Genomic DNA, 18,233 nt, shown 5'->3' with positions numbered 1-18,233 from the left:
TGGCTTGACTGTTTTTCAGGACTCTTGGAGAAGGGACCTGGTGTAAAGCGACTGAGCTCACTGGATGACAAGATCCCTCCCAAGTCCCCACGCCCAAGACGTACTATCTGGCTGTCTCGAAGCCAGTCAGACATCTTTTCCCGTAAGCCCCCACGTACAGTAAACGTCTTGGACCCCTACTACCAGCCACAACGAGGTGGTACTGTCCGCACCCCCAAAATCAACCCTTTCAGTGCTCGACAGGACCTCAAGGGTGGCAAGATCAAGTTCTTTGACCTGCCCAGCAAGTCTGTCATCTCCCTGGTATTTGACCTAGATGCACCAGGGCCTGGAACTCTGCCTCTGGCTGATTGGCAGGAGCCCCTGGCCCCACCTGCTCGCCGGTGGCGTTCTTTGCCTGGTTCACCAGAGTTCTTGCATCAAGAGGCCTGTCCATTTGTGGGCCGAGAAGATTCACTATCTGACGGGCCCCCACCACGCCTCAGTAGTCTCAAGTACAGAGTAAGAGAGATCCCGCCATTCCGAGCATCTGCCCTACCACCTGTTCTGGCCCATGAAGCCATGGACTGCTCCAGTCCCCAAGAAGAAAACGGTTTTGGGCCCAGGCCCCAGGGAGCTAGTCCATGCCTTGCAGGTGCCTCTGAGGAGATGGAGGTAGAAGAAGAAAGGCCAAGAAGCTTGGCTCCAGTCCCGTTTTCTGTCTCAGGCGTAGGCCTGAAAACCCAGGGAGAACAGGATGGGTGAGGGGGGCTAGTCCCAGCTCACCTTGGGCGTGGGCCTTCAGTTGAAGCCACTGGGCCCCCTTATGTACAGCCTTGACTCTTCCCTGTGGCCTACAGAGCAGGCTGGCTAGACCAAGCCAGGCTCAATATGGGGATTCCAAGTGCCTAAGGGCTGTGCATGAGAGGGGAGACAGCAGTGAAAGGCTTTCCTACTTAGGGCCAACAGATGATACCAAGCTTCTGAAATCCAGCAAGGAGCTCTGGCTCCCATCCGACTCCCAATGCACTTCCCCAGACAGGACCAGAGGACTCCTAGTTCTAGTTTGCGCTGGCAGGCAGCTATTACCCCAGGTTCCTTTCCTACTCCAGGTCTGTCTTTTGCCCTTTCCTGGGGCATATAAGCTACTGGATGGAACCTGGCGCTGACCAGGAAGCCATAAAGGGCATGGCTATTTCTCAGACCTGAAGACTGGGGAGCTTCTTGCCAGTATGTCTAAGACACTTGAATAATTGCTGTTTGCACTTACTGCACAGTCAGACCACATCACTACATTTCTATGCAAGGGGAGGGTGAGGCCGTGTGGTGGTCATGGCTCTTAGCTAACCTATTCAAAGGTCTTTTCCAGTTGATTAATCTATTTTCATATTTATGAAGGAGTCTTAATGTTCTGCCCCATAAAACTTTCAACCTTGTGGTTGGGAGTGGGGCTGGTTTTGTAGGCCCCAGGGCCTGCTCTATGTATTTGTCAACATGTGACACACCCAACTGGTTAAATGGTTTATACACGGACTGATTTTCTTCCCTTCCTGCTATGGCTGGAGCTATGGGAACAGTCTGTCCTTACAGAGCCGCAATAAGAAATAACCAAAGATGAAGCTGGTCAAATATTTTCATAACTTGTTTCTGTTGATTTTTTGGTAATACTTTTTCCCAAGACACTTTCAGATTTAAAAATAAATAAAGTTGGTGTTACAGGTGCTAGTCAGCCTTCTTTTGTGTACCCTTGTTCCTCATCCTCTGGGGTAAAGGAGAAGGTCCAAGACAGATGCAGCAGTATCTCTGCCAGGACCCCACCCCCTGACCCCCCCCCCCCCAACTCTGTCATTCACAAGCTAGAGGGACCCAGACACTTGTATTCCACTCTCAGTTCTTGTCCTGGGCCCTGAGTGCTAGGCAGAAGTTGTGTCAGCTGCTGCCCCAAGCCAGCTTCATCTTCTGGTTGTGGGCTTTGGAGGAACGGGAGAACTGGCTCTTGGCCACTGTGAGGGGTACAGCCTTGCCACTCAGATATACCTTGTTGTGGCATTCAGGTAGCCAGGGTCCAGAGCTACAGATCTGGGGTCCTTGGCTCACTCCCACATAGGCCATTACAAAACCTGTCATAAAGGCATCAAAACCAGCTCGATGCAACCCATCCCCAGCCACTGGGTGAGGATTGGCTTGACCTCCTGGCGCTTCTGAGGTAGCCACATCAGCTGTTTCCAGCCTTGTTGCTTTAAGCCCCATCTCCAAGTCATTTTTGTGACCTTTCTCCAAGCCAGGCTGGCTCCTAGTCTCATCTTCAGCCACTTCCTGATCAATTTCCTCAGCCTTGAGGCCATCCCACAGACCTGCTTCATGGGAGGGCCATCCTCATTTTCCTCAGAGGTCTGTTTCCCAGGCAGGCCCAACAAAGCCCTCCGCCGTTTTTCCCTACGTCGCCGCCGTCGCCGCTTGTCCTCCACCACAGCCTCATCAGTGTCAATGATAAGGTCAATATCATGGGACCGAGGACACTGCGGTCCCAAGGGGCACCAGCCATAGGCCTAGAGATAGGAAAGAGGCTTAGACAGGAATTCCAGGCATCAGAACTCCCCCCCCCCCACTCCCCCAGGAAATGGGTGGGTGCTCTTACCGAAAAATTGTCACAGATGCTGGTGGAATGAGGACGGTGGGTTGTAGGGGGCATGCAGCAGCGGTAGTCAATATGGGCCCTCATGCTAGTAGGATAGTTGCAGAACTCCAGGGTAAGGTGTGGGCTGCCGGCTGCCCGCTGCTTCCCATTTTCCCGCTCACTGCAACAGCGCAAGAGGGTATTGGTCCACTAGTGTATAAATTCCACAGGAACAGGGTTTTTTGTCTGTTTTGCTCACTGCTGAATCCTCAGCACCTAAAATAGTGCCTGGCACATGGTAGGCACTCAATAAATACCTTATGTAAATGAAACAGGCTTATACCAGGCCCCATCCCTAAACCTCAACCAGTTCCTCACCATTTCCGGAAAACATATTCTAGGTAGGAGGCCACGAAGCGGGCATGAAACTCAGCAGCATACTTGGTGTCATAAATGCCGGCTGGGAACATTTCACACAGGTCCGCAGTGAAGGTTCCCAAGCTCTCGGGAAGGTGTGCATAGAAGTTCTGGTACAAGAACACCAAGTCTATGAGACCATTGTGTAGTACCAGGGGCCGGCGGGCCCGGATTAGCTCCAGGAAGAGTGTCCTCACTGACTGGCTCTGACTCTCATCACCCTGGGTAGAAAGAAAGAGGTCATCAGGAAGAACAGTCCCCTAGGGAGCCTCTTTTGCAGGACACTTCGCCCTGGCTCCCCTACCTGGAAAGCTCTACCTCCCTGCCTTACCCAATGCTATTCTATGTATCAGGCTTGTTTCCCCAGCCCTGTCCCTAGTGATTTCCCATACTGAGCAGATCCTCCCTACGTACCCAGCCTAGGTTAGGAAGAAATGAAGCCACAGAAGGGGCAGTCTCAAGGCTGGAGACCTACCTTGTCATTACCCTTGTGGTAAGGGATACCCTGAGCATACTGCCGGTTGAAGTTGAAGCCATGCTGTACCAAGAATTGCACAGACTTTGGTTCTATCACATACTCTTCCATGCATAGCAGGGTCAGATTGAACACCTGAGCCAGGTATGAGTGTTCACCCTGGGAGAGAAAGGATCTGCTATATCAGGATTTGGGATAAAAACACCTCACACCTGATGTTCTTCAGGATCTCAACCCTCCTCCCTGCCAGCCAAAGACCAGGGATAGATGTGAGATCAGCCCATACCTTATCTGGCTGCTGCTTGAAGCAGGCGAGGCCCAGGGAGAGAATAGAACGGGTCCTGGCAGCATGACACACGGACTTGTAACGTTCCTCGATGCACCTTGGGGTTGGGTTTAGGGGGTGGCTGTGGCTGGGAGCTAGCCCTCAAACCACCCAGGACTGTGAATTCTACTCCAGGGATGAGGTCTTCCCCTCCTGCCAAGGCTGACACTAAGATCAGGGCTTATACTTACTGGTTCAGCAAACTCTTCCTGTCCCCAAGCCCACTCAGTTCCTGTGAGTGGGTAAAGGGAGAGTTGTGTTAGGTTCCCAGCACCAACCAGCCCTTTCAAAACTACCTGTCCTCCCCATTCCCCAACCCTCACCGTGTCCACAGCCACGAAGCTAGCTGTCTTTATGGCCAGCAGGAGGGATGGCCACATCTCCTTGAAGTTGTCACTCTGCACATCCACCACAGGAACCTGGACTACTAGCTCCTCCCCAGATTTTGTGGTTTTGCAGACACCACCTGAGGGTAAGGAGAGCAATGGATGTTAATGCTCAGGCAGGGGTCCAGGGAAACCAATACCAAGGCAGACCATGGCTGGGGGCGGAATGTTGGGGGGCAGTTTCCATCAAGGCAAGAAATGGCAGCTTTCTCCTCAAACCCTTTGTACCATACATGCTCTGCACACAGGCCTTGAAATGAGCAGTACCCTGAATTTGGGGAGAGAAAGCCTGCGTCTTCCAGTGGTTTATGTGAGCTTTTGGGAAAATAACTTCTCCCTTCAGCAAAACAATCCGCAGAAGAGGAAGGTCGGACTGGGGCCCAGTCCGATCTGTGCCCCAGTAGCCAAAAGCGATGGTAGCCACTATGTCCCAGAGCCTCATAAATAATTCCTCACACCCAAGCCCCCAACACGTCCCACTTCTTTGGACCACGACTCCCAATCCGCTACACTTAACCATGAGCCTTAGACTACATCTCCCGACATGCCCCCACGGTCCCCGTCTAAGCTCCCAACATGCAAGGCTTTTGCAGCCGAGCTGCGGTGCACACCGGGACTTGTAGTCTCCTCGTGACTGGTTCGGAGGTGAGCTAGTTGAACGTTGGAAGTCAGTTTCTAGAGCCGTAAGCCCGAGGCCTTCCCCTTCCCGGAGCGCACAGAGTTTTAAGGAGGAAGCCCTGGGAAGCCACTCACCATCAGAGGCCGCTGGGGCTGAGACTGCGCCATCGTCACTGTCGGCGGCCATGACGCGGAGGGCCCCTCGCCTGAGTGGTGTGCGGGGGTACTCGGGGCTTCCGCTTCGTTTCTCCGCGCGGCTTCTGCTGTAGGGATCGGGGCGGGGCCTGCCCCCGCCCCGAGTCGCAGACGGGTCTGACTTCCGTTCACACGACCCGGGTCTGGCGCGGAGGAAGTGTCCCAGCGCGCGCTTGGATCTCTTTGGCTGGCACAGCGTGGATTGGAGCCACGCCCTCTGGCGTGCGTCGGACGCCGGGCCTTGGAGACTGCGCGGGAGGTAAGTAATTCCTTCCCCGCATGCACCTTGTGGGAACGTGGGCGGTGGCTTTACGCTGTCTTCGTCTGCTCGGCCCAGGGTTGGGGATGGGGTCCGGGCTTCCCAGAGGAGGTGGTGCTACCCCGGTGCAGCCTAAAGCACGCATAGGAGTTATGCAGAGACGGGAGTGTGGGGGAAAGGATATTTTGGGAATAGGCAAGTTCCCAGGGAGGAATGGGAGCTTCGTGTCCAGGAAGTGAAAAGACGGAGAGGGGGACGCGAGACGAGGCTGCCAGAGGAATTAGAGCCACCGACTGGCTAGGAAGCTTTTGAAATAATATAGGGAAGTGATAATAAGGACTTGAGTTAAGGCTCCGGCAGTAGGGACGGCAAGGAAGGGACAACTTGTAAGCACTTAGGAGGTATATTTGACCTAGAGGGTGATTGGACTTGACTCCTGATACCGCGAGAGACCTGTTCTTTCTCAAAGGCTCCCGTTCTCATCTCTGGACCCACAAGGAGTCAACCCTTTCGTTAGTTAGTCACTATTTCTAGCTCATCTTCAACTTTTCTCTCTCTACTGAGTCTTTTTCATCATTATTCAGAATTGTTTGGGTTTCTCCCATCCTGTTGTTTATCGTATACAGCTTACTTAGCACTGTGCTAAGCTCTGGGGACTCAATAGTCAACAAGAGACTCAGTACTTGCTCATGGAGTTTTATAGTCAAGTGGGGGAAGCAGACAGTCATCAAACAAACACAGATGTAAAATTGCAATTAGTGTAAGAGGAAAAATGGAGAATTACACAAGAGGATAATACTGGGGGCTGATTTGGACATTTAAGTCAAGACCTGAAAGAATGAATAACTGTTGGATGAAGCACAGGATAAGAGCTGTCCAAGCAGAGGGGAAGGATTGGGTGAGGTGTCAAGGTGGACAGACACCTGGATGATTGAAGCAACTATTTAGGCAAACAAATGGCTGGAGCAAAGTGAGTGAGGGGATGAGGAAGGTGGGGATCTTTGGAGCTTACAGAACTATTTTAAGAGGATTGGCTTTTCAGAGCAATGAGTGTGACAAAGTGCTCCAGTGGCTTACAAGGTACTTAGTGATTCTATGCCCCCCACCTTCTTTACCTCTTTGACCTCATCTACTACTTATCCTTCCTTAGTCTATTCTAACCACACTGGCTTCCTTATTATTCTGCAAACAGGCACCTTCCTTAGGGCTATTCCACTAGCTCTTTTTTAGTATGACTTTCCCGTGGCTAGAACATGGCTAACTCCTTTAACTGCCATAAATCATTGGTCAAATACCACTTTAATAAGGCCCACCATGACCATCCATGTGCTTTAAAATCGCAACATTCCACCACCACCACTCCTATTTCCCTTCACATATTTTTTTTCTGTTTATCCTAGTATTTACCACCTGACAGCCTATATAATTTACTTATGTGCATTATTTATTTTTTGCTCTCCATTAGAATACAAGTTCCATGAAAACAGGAACCTTTGGTGTTTTATTTCCGAAGTATTCCAAGTACTTAAAACTGCACGGCACAAAGTAGGCACTACATAAATATTTATTCAGTGAATTAGTGGGAAGCCATTGAAAGTTTTAAGTAAGAAAGTGACACGATCATGTCTTATAAGATTGCTTTACTCTTTGGAGAATGGATTGTAGAATGAATTATGGAGCTAGTGAGTTTGGTGAAGGAAGTTTGGCTATGAAGGGGAGAGTGGGTGTTGTAAAAGGGATTGAGGAGCAGGGCCCTGAGCTTGGACAGTTTAGGAGAGACCATTCTTTAATGGGAGGAAGGAAAAGGAGAGAATGCAGATAAGTGTAGAGTGTAGCAAATCTGTACATTCATTTTTTTTTTTTTTCCTCTGAGGGAGCAAGCAAGCTCTTTTGATGAAAATGAGGTGATGAAGTTAAGTTTTAAGGAGAGAGTTTGAAGCTTCAGGGACTGCAGTATAGCACAGCACAAGAGTGCAGTCTCTGGAAGCAGACCTTTAGGGTTTGGGTGGACAAGTTGCCTAATCTCTACAAGCCTCAGTTTCCTCATCAGTAAAATGGAGGTAATACTAGAAAGTACCTAATGGAGTCATCTGGAGATTGTGCGAGAAATTGGTAAAACACTTAGCATAAGGTCTGGCATATGGCAAACCTTCACTAACTGTTAGCTATATAGAGAAAAGGGCACCAAAAGAACAGTAAGGGAGTAGTGAAGATCAATTTCTCATTGAAATTGAGACCTATTTCTCATTACTACTGGCCAGCCAGCTATGATTTACTAGATCAGGAAAAGATTAGGAATAAAAAATAGCTCATCCCCTCCCACCACCACCCCAACTTGCCATCTGCTCTCAGGCAAATCTTTTACCATCTCTGGGGCAGCTGGGTGGCTTAGTTTAGTTAAGCATCCAACTTCGGCTCAGGTCATGATCTAGCGATTTGTAGGTTTGAGCTCTGGATCGGGCTCTGTGCTGACAGCTCAGAGCCTGGAGTCTGCTTTGGATTCTGTGTCTCCCTGTCTCTCTGCCTCTCTCTCTCTCTCTCAAAAATAAAAACAAACATTAAAAAAAAGATATTTTTTTAATATCTTTAATGCTTATTTTTATTTTTGAGAGAGAGAGAGAGAGACGGAGCATGAGCGGGGAAAGGGCAGAGAGAGAGGGAGACACAGAATCTGAAGCAGGCTCCAGGCTGTCAGCAGAGTCTGACGTGGGGCTCAAACTCATCAACTGCGAGATCATGACCTGAGCCAAAGTCAGACGTGCAACTGACTGAGCCACCCAGGCACCCTAAAAAAATATCTTAATGTCTCTGATCCTTGGTTTCTCCTTTCTGCAGAATGGAGGTTGGATTGCATGACTGCTAAAGCCTGTTTCGGTGTAAATGTGCCACATCTCTGAGCAGATAAACTTCCTACCTGCCCCATGCTCTTAGACATACCTAAAGAAGCCCTGTCCACACACGCAGTCACGGTAAACATCAGGGACACACATACAGGTGCTCCTGTACAGCCCCCAGCCCAGCCCCAGCCTCTTCTTTTGTGTGTGTCTCCAGGACTATGCTAATGTTGGTCCCTCTGAAGTCACTTGCAGAAACAGCCCTAGTGGTCATACCTCAGTGCCACAGCCAGCCAAGAGCAACCCCATGAGCATCTGGAGAGTAAGAAAAGCTAGACACTCTATAATAAGTGCTGTAGAGAAAGTGGCTATACTTACTGAAGGGCCCCAAGATTCAACCTCATTGTGACAGACTACTTTGGGCCTTTCTCTTCTAGGCCATCATGAAGAAGCCACGAACCGCTGTGAGGAGTTGTCGCCAGAAGCAGGCGTCTGGCCATGAGGGAAGGGAGAAGCAGGTCCTTAGCAGCAGCCAGGTCAAGCCTTCTACCCCTGATGGTGAGGAGCTTGGTCTGAGTCAAAGGTGAAGGGGTTGGTTTCGTTGGCCATGAAAGAAAGGTCGATTCAGGCTGGGAAGACAGCGTGGTTGTGCATCAAGGCTTCAAGGGACTAATTACGATCTAATTCTGACTTTGCTGTGTAACTTTGGGATGATTTCTCTGAGTGGCTGCTTTCTTACCAGTGACATGGAGTGGTAGCTTGTGTATTTCCTTCCTCCTGTGGCTTTTGTGGGATCAGATGAGTTTATGAGCCTGAAAGTGTTTTGTAAATGGGAAAGTCCTGAACAGGTACACATTATGCTTGGCTGAAACTGTTGGATTTTCATCGTGACCCAGAGACAAAGGAGCCAGCATTACCACCCTAGGAAAGTTAAGGCTAGAAATTTGGTTAAGGTTACATACACAGCATTTTGGTTTGACTCCAGGTTCAAAGCTTAAGCAAGGGTTTGGGGGAAGCACTAAGGTGGAGCAGCCAGACTACAGTGCCCTGGGTACCTGGTGCACTGTCCGTGCAGGAACTATGCCTAAGTTTCCTGAGGCCCCAGCAGGCTTGGCCAGGCGGCAGAAGGAGGTGGTATTACGGGCCTCTGTCTCCCCATACCATCTATTCAGAGACACAGCCGAAGTCACAGTCTTTCGGGAGAACCTTCTGAGCTGGTACGACCGAGAGAAACGGGACCTGCCCTGGAGAAGGCGGGTAAGCAGGCTAGGGGGCAGGGACAGTGGGGTGCGGGGTTAGTGCCAGGCCCCCTCCACACTAACTCCTTGTCTGGGATTGCATTGGCAGGCAGAGGGTGAGGTGGACCCTGACAGGCGGGCGTATGCTGGTGAGTGCATCTCCTGAGAACAGGGCTGCTTTGCCTGGATGCCCACTGGTCTGGGGTATAGGGGCTGTGGGCTGGGAGCAGGGCAGCTCAGCAGTGCCCTCATGCCAACCCCTCTCCCCCAGTGTGGGTCTCAGAGGTCATGCTGCAGCAGACCCAGGTTGCCACGGTGATCGACTATTATACCCGATGGATGCAGGTGACTTCAGGGCAAGAAGGGGAGGGTCATTGAGCCAGACCCCAGAGAAAGCCTAGCCTTTGGGGTGGGGGTAAAGAAGGCTTCCTTCACCTCTCTCACCCTTGACCTTACTTCCTTTTGATCACCTTCGGGCTCTAGAAGTGGCCAACGCTGCAGGACCTGGCCAGTGCATCCCTGGAGGTGAGTGCCACCCTAAGGTAGGGGGAATGGGGACAACTGAGGACTGACCACTGATCTCTCTGACTCTACCCACAGGAGGTGAACCAGCTCTGGGCTGGCCTGGGCTACTACTCTCGAGGCCGGCGGCTGCAGGAGGGAGCCCAGAAGGTAAGGGGGAGACAGGGAGGGTGAGCCCCAGGGCCTCAGCTGGCACATAACCTTGAGCCTTCCCACCCCAATCAGGTGGTAGAAGAGCTAGGAGGCCATGTGCCACATACAGCAGAGACTCTGCAGAAGCTTCTGCCTGGCGTGGGGCGGTACACAGCTGGAGCTATTGCTTCCATTGCCTTTGGTCAGGTGAGTCCATAGCCCACCCCTACTTTGTGTGTGCCCACCCACCTTCCTCCCAGACCAGGCTGACTTCTGGATTCCTCTGTGCCAGGCAACTGGTGTGGTAGATGGGAATGTAGTACGGGTGCTGTGCCGTGTCCGAGCCATTGGTGCTGATTCCGGAAGCACCTTTGTCTCCCAGCAGCTCTGGTAGGATATTGGGGTAATAGGGGAGACTGGGAAGGGTGTCTCCAAAGTGTCTTTGGCTTACAGCAATGTTTCCTTGTAGGAGCTTAGCCCAGCAGCTGGTAGACCCAGCCCGGCCAGGGGACTTTAACCAAGCAGCCATGGAGCTGGGGGCCACAGTATGCACCCCACAGCACCCACGCTGCAGCCAGTGCCCTGTGCAGAGCGTGTGCCGGGCACACCAGAGGGTGAGCCATCTGGGGAAGGGGCAGGCAGGGGTCCTAGAGGGTGACCCCTTCCCTATGACACCTTGCCTTATGCCTCTTAGGTGGAGCGGGAACAGCTCGTAGCCTCACAGAGCCTGCCAGGCAGTCCTGATGTGGAGGAGTGTGGTAAGTACCAGCCCCAGCCCTTCACTGCACTGTCATGGAGCTGCTTGTGGAAGCATCATTCTAGTTAATCCTACAACTTGAATAAGATTCTGCAGAGTTGGGCCACGGCCGGCTCTCTGGGGTTGGCATCTAAGTTCACCTAAGCCTGAGTGGGGCTTTGGGATCTCTCTTCCCAGCTCCCAGCGCTGGACAGTGCCAGCTGTGTGCGCCTCCCACAGAGCCCTGGGACCAGACCCTGGGAGTGGCCAACTTTCCCAGAAAGGCCAGCCGGAGGCCCCCCAGGGAGGAGTGCTCTGCCACCTGTGTTCTGGAGCAGCCCAGGGCCCTTGGGGGTGCTCGAATTTTGCTGGTGCAGAGGCCTAAGTCAGGTACCTGGATCCTCGGAGTGGAGGGCAGTGGCATGAGCAACACGGAAGAAATGGAGGAGTCAGCAGCTAAGGCCCAACCACACCTGGCTGTCCTTCCTCTCAGGTCTGCTGGCAGGACTGTGGGAGTTCCCATCTGTGACTGCAGAGCCCTCAGGGCAATGTCAGCGTGAGGCCCTGCTGCGGGAACTACAGAGTTGGGTTGGGCCCCTCCCAGCCACCCACCTCCAGCACCTTGGGCAGGTGAGTGACCAGTGGAAGGAGCAGGAGTGATGGCTTTGTGGACATATCCACAGGCCTGTTTCAGTCCCTTGACCCTCCCTTCAGGTGGTCCACACCTTCTCTCACATCAAGCTGACATATCAAGTATATGGTTTGGCCCTGGAAGGGCAGATCCCAGTGACCATCACACCACCTGGAGCTCGCTGGCTGACCCGGGAGGAGTTTCACACCGCAGCTGTCTCCACCGCCATGAAAAAGGCACTACCTGTGTTGTCTTCGTTGTACCTTTTTGTGCTTCCTATATGTTATGTGAACCTATTACTGTGTAAAAGGAAAAAACCATATTTTAAACAGATGTACTAGGGCATGAAGTTGAGAGAACAAAGGGGTCTGGCTCTTCTGGGGAAAGATGCCAGTCCTGCACTCTCCCCCTCTGTCCTTGGCTAGGTGTTCCGTGTGTACGAGGGCCAACGGCCGGGGACCTGCAAGGTGAGTCTCTTGGCCCTCACCCAGGCATCTCTCCCCAGGCCCAAATCCACAGGTTTTCAGTTGAGTTAAATGACACATGTTTAGATGAACATTATCCACACCAGGCTTCACCATAGGGCGAGGAACAGTTCTTATCTTGAAACCTTACAGTCTAGGGTCCAGGGTGGAAAGGGAATAAGAACAAATGATGTTAACAACAGGGTCACAGGTATGTGAAATGCTTGTACCAAGTTTTGTGGTTTATAAGGTGGAGAGCTTTCAGTTCTATCTGGGAGGCAAGGATCAGGAAAGGCTGCTTAGAAGATGCAGCTGGTAATCTGGGTTCAAGAAATGAATCATTTTCTCCAGGTCTGGGAGGGGAATCAGCAGTAAGAATGTTCTTTCCAGGCCCAAGAGTAGCATGAGCAAAGGTGCCACAATGCAGTCTGCAGTGCTCAAGGAGCTGTAAGCATAGCAGGGTCTGTGCAGGCCAGTCAGGGCCATGAACACCAGGCCACTAAGGCATTTTTGGTGGAGAGGAGTGAGGTTTGTATCTTAGGAAGACCACCTTGGGCTGCCATATAGAGTTGATAGAAGAGGTTGGAAGCTTTACAACATTCAGGCTAGAATCTGAGCTCTATCACTGCAATGGGGAGAGGAGTGGAAGGAGAGGACTCTGTTGCCCCCTTAGTACCTCCTTCTTTTGGCTTCTGCACAGGGTTCCAAAAGATCCCAGGTGTCTGCTCCATCCACGCAGAGAAAGCCCAGCCCAGGCCAGCAAGTCCTGGATAGTTTCTTTCGGCCCCACCACCCCACTGGTGTATCCAGCCTCAACAGTATGGCGCAGTGACACCGCTGGAGCCCCTACTTCTTGAGAATCCTGTTGTTTAATAAAGTGCTTATTTTTGTAGTCATTTTGGAGACTTCCTGCCCTCCTCCTAGTCCTCTCATTCTTTCCCTCTGAGGATCCCAGAAAGTGGTAAAGTCCTGCTTGGTGCTGACTTCTGGCCAAGCTCCCAGCCAGCCCTGGGCAGTGGAGGTGGGCATTCTGTCCAGAGTGATCTGTCCTCCCCTAACCTCCAAGAGAGAAGGAGAACGCAGCTTTAGGGGGCCCCTGCCAGTGGCTGACACCCAACACCCTTGGTCCAGGTCTTTGGTCAGCTCTGACTGGAGTAGTGGTATTGTCTTAGAGCAGGTGGTTGGGCTCAGCCCTGACCCAACCCTTCCCCACCTGCAGAGGCTGCTCCCTGGGGAGAAGGGAAACACAGGGGAGGATTTGTTCTGTCATAAATTCCTACCTCAAATACTAAATTTATATCTGTATTGTTTCATATGTAGTGAAACAATATAGAAAATCGGAGTTAATAATAAAATTAGGGGTGGGGTGAAGGGAAATGGGATCAGAGGTCACAAGGAAGGTTCAAAAGTATTGATATATTCTGTTTCCTAATTATGTAATTCCTTTATTCTTTATATCTTGCATATATATTAGTTATAGACTATGTAAGAATATTTCATAGTTTAAAAGAAAAAATAAAATCCCACCTCTTTGGCACCCCAGTGAGAGATTCAAGTTCTGGCAGGTATGGCCCTGGGGACAAAGCCCTCTCCACTCCAAGCCTCCATGGGTGTTTCTCCGTTGCAATAGGCCCTGTGCTCCAGGACAGGAGGGTGAACCCAGCCCCAACCCTTCTCAGGTTTCTTGGTTCCTGGAGGCTTGCTCCTCCTGCACCGACTGCCACAGGGCCCGGATGTTGCCCTGGCCAAAGCCTGTCGCCCCCTGCCTCTGAATCAGCTCCAGGAAGAAGGTGTCCTCTGGAAAGAGAGACTTGGTGAAGACTTGAAGCAGAAACTTGCCTTCATCGCCATCTAGCAGGATCCCCTGTCGGGCTAGCCGGCTAGGCTCATGCCCAGCAGCTAGGATTTGCCTTTCCTTGCCCGGCTGCTGGTAGTATGCCTCAGGAGGAGCCAGGAGCTGGCCCCCCGCCACTGCTACCCGTTCAGTGGCTTCTATTATGTTCGGCGTGTACAGCCCCACGTGCTGCAGTCCTGGTCCCCTGTGCCGGGCCAGGAACTGCTCCACCTGGTCCTGTCCACTGGCAGCCCCTGGCAGGGACTCAGCCAGTACAAGGGTGGGGGCAGCGCTGCCTGGCGTGGTCTGCAGGGCGGTGAGCTTCAGTCCCCCTGGCCCAGATCCTGCTGTCACCTCGAGGCCCAGCTCCGGATCCTCACCTGGGCTCAGTGGCAGGTGGCGAAAGTCTAGGCAGTCGTGGAACCAGCGCATCAATGTGGGGGAGCTGCCACAGGTGCAGGCCAGGGTCAGGTGGTCCACGTGGCTGACCCAGCCTGGGCGGGTTGCACAGGGCACAGGCCTGAAGCCCGGCAGGAAAGGCCCTCCGAAGCCGGCGCGCTCCAGCAGAGTCAGGCTGAGGTTGCCCACAGGTGATCTGACCACGGCATAGGTGGCGGTGCCCTGAGAATCCCGCACGCTAACAGGGGGCACCGGCACGCTGCAGCCCCGCGCAACCAACGCCCGGGCGGCAGCGCCCGTATCCACCACGTCGAAACACAGGTTGGTGGCGCTGGGCACAGCATGACGTGGGTCCAGGCCGTACAGGGGCTCCTGGGGCCCAGCGCCCTCGTTCACCAAAAAGACCGCGTCGCCGCTGCGCAGGGCCAACTGCCGCCAGCCGTCTGCTTCCCGCACCGCCAGGGGCTGGAACCCGAAGAGAAGCTGCAGATCTTGGGCAAGGGGCTGCCCCGCGGGCACGTGGAAAGCGATGTGGCACAGACGACGGGCGGACGCGGCCATGGCGGTCCAGATGGTGACCCTGCCTGTCCTTCTCCTGGGGCCGTTCACCTGTCCTTGAGAACTCCCGGACTCTTCGTCCCAGGCTTGTCGTCGGAAGCCTGTGGAGTCCAGTTTTTCCCGCAGAGCGCGTTCCTCCCTCTTTTCCGGGGAGAAGTCACAGACCCGACCCCCTTAGGGGCTTGCGGTTCTCCCTGCCACGCCCTCTGCAATCCGGGTCTGCCTTGCGACCACCCGGTCTGCGCTGAGCTTGGTGAAAACCACGTGGAGCCAGAGCTAGGGCGGAGCAGGAGGGAGGGGGCGGAGCCCGGGACTCTGCAGACTTTTCCCCTCCCGCCCAGACGCAGTCGCCGAGGGTACTGTAGGGACGCAAGGCTGCTCTTTCCCAGAGCCTCTGGCTGGGCCACACCCTTTGGCACTGAGCTTCCCTTCTCCGCCCCCGGAGATCACAATAGCTGCCTTCATTCGGTGCTGGACGCTGGGCTCTCTCATCCTTTAAACCCAGAGCAAAGGGAACAAGCCCTAGCTGGGGGAGAAGCCAGAATCCTTCCCCGTCTCCCTACCACCCCCCACCCCCTCCCGAAGCCCTGAATTTCTTACCAGTGTCATTTCTACCAGTTTTACCTTAAAAAGTCTAGAGGGGGCACCTGGGTGGCTCAGTCAGCTAAGCATCCAGGTCCTGATCTCAGGGTTATGAATTCAAGCCTCACATTAAAAAAAAAAAAAAAAAAAAAAAAGAGTCCTAGAGAACTTTGCCTTTAAGTCTTGATGTTCCTTTAAAACGTTAAAAAAATATATTAAATGTTTTAAGTTACAGATTTTCTTACCTTCCCCAAATTGGTCCAGAGAAACATGTTGTACAAAGATAGGTCATTTATATAGCTTCTACAAAACTCTCTTCTTTCTCTCTGATAATTTCTCAACTGCACCTATCTCTTTCTTCAGCCCCACTTCTCTTTCAACAATCTTTTATCCCCTGTTGCAAGAAAGATTTGGAGAAAAATCTGGTGGCTCAGGATCTGAAAGAAACAGCTGCACTGGTGTCCTTTCTCCAGGTCCTGACCCTATTTGGACTAGAACTCAAGCCCTCCTTGCTCTTTGCACCTTCCTGACTGGATACTGGGCCAGAGAAGTTTTCTGTGAGTGTTTCTGGCCTTAAGACCCAGAATTGTGTGAGATTTGTGAGAATTGTGTGAGAATTGTGTGAGACCCTGAATTGAGCTAGTGGCTCTTGGAGGGTTTGGGAAGGGCACTCCAAGAAGGGTAAAGATAAGCAAAAGGTCAGTGAGGAGGGGCACCTGGCTGGCTCAGTCAGTATAGCATGTGGCTCTTGATCTTGGGGTCGTGAATTCAAGCCCCACATTGGATGTAGAACCTAAAATATGAAGAAAGAAATAGAGAAAAGAAAAGAAAAGAAAAGAAAAGAAAAGAAAAGAAAAGAAAAGAAAAAAGAAAAAGTCAAATCAGTGAGGAACATGAGCCAAACCCTAGAGGAGCAATAGAGCATAAAATTGGGGAGACATTTGGTATGGATACTATGGTTCAAAGCATTGCAAAGGAGATTGTCAGGGAGCCTGATGTAATACCATTGAGTATCATTGGCAAGAGGAAGAAGGCTGTGATGGAGGGACAGGGCTGAGAAAAAGAGGTCTGGCAGGGTGTTCAGGCTTGCAGCCAGGAAGGCAGTACCCAGAAGCTGATCAGTGGTGGTAAAAGGCACTTGGTGTTATTCTGCGGACTAGTAAATTTAGAACATGGGTTCCAAAAGCCAGACAGACCTGGGCTTGAAAACTACCTCCAATATTTAGTAGTTGTATGACTTGGGGCAAGTTGCTAACCTTCTCTGAGCCTTAGTTTTCTCCTCTGTAAAAATGGGAATAATAATAGTACCTACTTCATAGGGTTGTTGTGATTAAGGTAGAATATGCTGCAGCCTGGCAAGGGATCTAGGATTTAACCTGTGAGCCTGGGCCTGTTATGTGGGAGCAGGGCAAACAAAGTGGGCTGGGTAGGGACACATGTCACAAGGAGAGGGGGCTGCAGTAGGTCCCAGAATAACAGCCACATTAGGACTACTCCTCTCTCCCTAGGCTTGAGCACTGGGAAGGCACTATGAAGGTCCTGGCTTTGCTGTGGATTCTGGGGGAAGGTCCCTGGGAATAGTGCTCCGTGAGAGCTGGGGCAGAATAGGCTATCTTTTGCCCCCACTATCATGGTCAGGGCCCCAAGAGAGAATAGACTATTGTGGTCAGGGCCCCAGGTGAGCAGCTCTAGTGCCTCCAGGCCTTTGGTCCAGCCAAAGGGGTTTCCTCTCAAGGACTCTATGTGTGGACAGACAGAGCAGAAACAGGACCTCTGACCCATCACTTCCCATTTGCTCTTGAGGGAGAGGGTAGATTTCTGAAGGCCAAGTGGGGCTGTTTTAAAGAAAGGGTGATTGGGGCGCCTGGGTGGCGCAGTCGGTTAAGCGTCCGACTTCAGCCAGGTCACGATCTCGCGGTCCGTGAGTTCGAGTCCCGCATCAGGCTCTGGGCTGATGGCTCAGAGCCTGGAGCCTGTTTCCAATTCTGTGTCTCCCTCTCTCTCTGCCCCTCCCCCGTTCATGCTCTGTCTCTCTCTGTTCCAAAAATAAATAAACGTTGAAAAAAAAAAATAAAGAAAGGGTGATCTTGGTTAGGGCATAGTTGCCTTACAAGGGCACTGTGCTTGACCTTGGCCCTGGGCACAGATTCAGTGCTTAGGAAGCCAGCGCGGTGGGGTACAGGTGGTCATTGATGTTGGTCTCCCTCCAGGCCAGACTGCAATTCCTGCAGCCCTGCTGGCATCTGAGCCGTGACCAACGTAGGACTCCTGTTTCCTAGCAGTCCCTGCGGAACTTTCGCCTGATGGGTCCTCCGTGCCTGGCCGCCGTTGTCTTTCTCCTGGGGATAAGGATGCCAGGGGTGGGCTCTGGAGAGCACGCAGGTCTAAGGGGGTGAGGCGATGGCGCTGCAGGAGGCCTTCTGCCACATCTGCCTTCCACAGTGGCCAGGGCAGCGTAGGTGGAGGTGGGGACTGTGGACCTGGAGCCAAACCGGCGGAGCCACGCCCCTCCTGCAGCTGTCAGTCAGCTTAAGCCCCGGGGCTAGAGGAGGTGCACTTTCTTCCTTAAAAATCCTGACCCCCACCCTGTCCTGTCTCTTCTCTCCCAGCCTAAAAAGGTGGGTGCTTGAACTCGCGCGTCTCTGGTCCCACCCCGCCATTCCCCTCCACTCTAGGGCCACGTGGGTGACTATCAGCTGCTGCTTTTAACGTGACCTCTAGGTGTCACCCTTGGTCTCAGCTTAACCCGCCTATCTCAAGCCCCTTGCCCTGGAGGAGGCGGGCCCGGAAGTTCCCTCCTTTCTCGCCCTGCCTCTACCTGATTCCACTTCTCTTCCAGTCTGCGGAGTGTTTGTCTTTTTACAAGGGGTGACCTGGCAGACCTTACAGAGGTGAATTTTGTGTATGTATGTATGTATGTGTGTGTAGTAAAATACACATAACATGGTAATATTTATGTGTTAACTACTTTTAAGTGTACAGTTTGTGGTATTAAGTACATTCATATTGTGGAGCACCTGGCTGGCTCACTC

The 18,233-nt window shown here is 52.3% G+C and overlaps 4 protein-coding genes and 1 long non-coding RNA gene across 16 annotated transcripts in view; 3 read left to right on the top strand and 2 right to left on the bottom strand.

The window, feature by feature from the left end:
* Positions 1–1,704, top strand: part of TESK2 (testis associated actin remodelling kinase 2) — a 133,585-nt gene extending 131,881 nt beyond the window's left edge. For both annotated transcript variants that reach the window (XM_045035726.1, XM_003990031.5), the window contains one exon: positions 20–1,704. In XM_045035726.1, coding sequence (XP_044891661.1) covers positions 20–744 — 725 coding nt within the window. In that variant the 3' untranslated portion in view covers positions 745–1,704. The remainder of the gene's footprint in view (positions 1–19) is intronic.
* On the bottom strand, positions 1,609–5,080 carry TOE1 (target of EGR1, exonuclease). The gene is given in 9 exon segments (XM_003990033.5): positions 1,609–2,327; positions 2,330–2,528; positions 2,618–2,777; positions 2,975–3,234; positions 3,489–3,647; positions 3,775–3,871; positions 4,005–4,045; positions 4,137–4,279; positions 4,953–5,080. Coding segments are annotated over 9 exon segments (1,530 nt in total). The 5' UTR covers positions 5,005–5,080; the 3' UTR covers positions 1,609–1,908.
* Positions 5,081–5,138: 58 nt separating this feature from the next.
* MUTYH (mutY DNA glycosylase) lies at positions 5,139–12,724 on the top strand. Of its 8 annotated transcripts, XM_011284649.3 has the most exons (18): positions 5,139–5,271; positions 8,107–8,240; positions 8,323–8,427; positions 8,543–8,663; positions 9,181–9,362; positions 9,453–9,492; positions 9,615–9,688; positions 9,827–9,868; positions 9,944–10,015; positions 10,091–10,204; positions 10,290–10,387; positions 10,467–10,611; positions 10,692–10,755; positions 10,932–11,123; positions 11,227–11,363; positions 11,448–11,600; positions 11,790–11,831; positions 12,529–12,724. In XM_011284649.3, exons 2-18 carry the CDS (start codon positions 8,193–8,195, stop codon positions 12,658–12,660), a joined length of 1,761 nt encoding a protein of 586 aa, XP_011282951.1. In that variant the 5' UTR covers positions 5,139–5,271; positions 8,107–8,192; the 3' UTR covers positions 12,661–12,724. The 8 variants fall into 8 exon arrangements, with proteins under 8 accessions (XP_011282951.1, XP_044891660.1, XP_003990079.1 ...); XM_019836904.2 differs by lacking the exon at positions 8,107–8,240 and having other exon boundaries at positions 5,155–5,271; XM_011284650.4 differs by lacking the exon at positions 5,139–5,271 and having other exon boundaries at positions 7,988–8,240; positions 8,351–8,427.
* A 521-nt stretch (positions 12,725–13,245) lies between these two features.
* HPDL (4-hydroxyphenylpyruvate dioxygenase like) lies at positions 13,246–15,127 on the bottom strand. The gene has a single exon (XM_003990028.6). The coding sequence runs from the start codon at positions 14,620–14,622 to the stop codon at positions 13,504–13,506; it is 1,119 nt and encodes a 372-aa protein (XP_003990077.1). The 5' UTR covers positions 14,623–15,127; the 3' UTR covers positions 13,246–13,503.
* A 2,120-nt stretch (positions 15,128–17,247) lies between these two features.
* LOC123379589 overlaps positions 17,248–18,233 on the top strand; it is a 47,563-nt gene continuing 46,577 nt past the window's right edge. The window contains exon 1 of one of the 4 annotated variants that reach the window (XR_006584237.1): positions 17,248–18,092. This is a non-coding gene — a long non-coding RNA (uncharacterized LOC123379589). The remainder of the gene's footprint in view (positions 18,093–18,233) is intronic. The other 3 variants (XR_006584235.1, XR_006584234.1, XR_006584236.1) reach the window with 3 other exon arrangements.

The sequence above is a fragment of the Felis catus genome, chromosome C1, assembly GCF_018350175.1.
Source record: "Felis catus isolate Fca126 chromosome C1, F.catus_Fca126_mat1.0, whole genome shotgun sequence".
Taxonomy (NCBI): Eukaryota; Metazoa; Chordata; class Mammalia; order Carnivora; family Felidae; genus Felis; species Felis catus.
Note: the sequence above shows the minus strand (reverse complement) of the source record. Positions and strands in the feature narration are given on the sequence as shown.

What these genes read in the sequence shown, in the direction of transcription:
- MUTYH (XM_011284649.3), top strand. Translation starts at nt 8,193, where the DNA reads ATGCTCTTAGACATACCTAAAGAAGCCCTGTCCACACACGCAGTCACG. An exon ending in TGTCCACACACGCAGTCACG is followed by an intron (nt 8,241 to 8,322) that starts GTAAACATCAGG and finishes GTGTGTCTCCAG; the next exon opens with GACTATGCTAATGTTGGTCC. An exon ending in TTTGTCTCCCAGCAGCTCTG is followed by an intron (nt 10,388 to 10,466) that starts GTAGGATATTGG and finishes GTTTCCTTGTAG; the next exon opens with GAGCTTAGCCCAGCAGCTGG.
- HPDL (XM_003990028.6), bottom strand. Translation starts at nt 14,622, where the DNA reads ATGGCCGCGTCCGCCCGTCGTCTGTGCCACATCGCTTTCCACGTGCCC.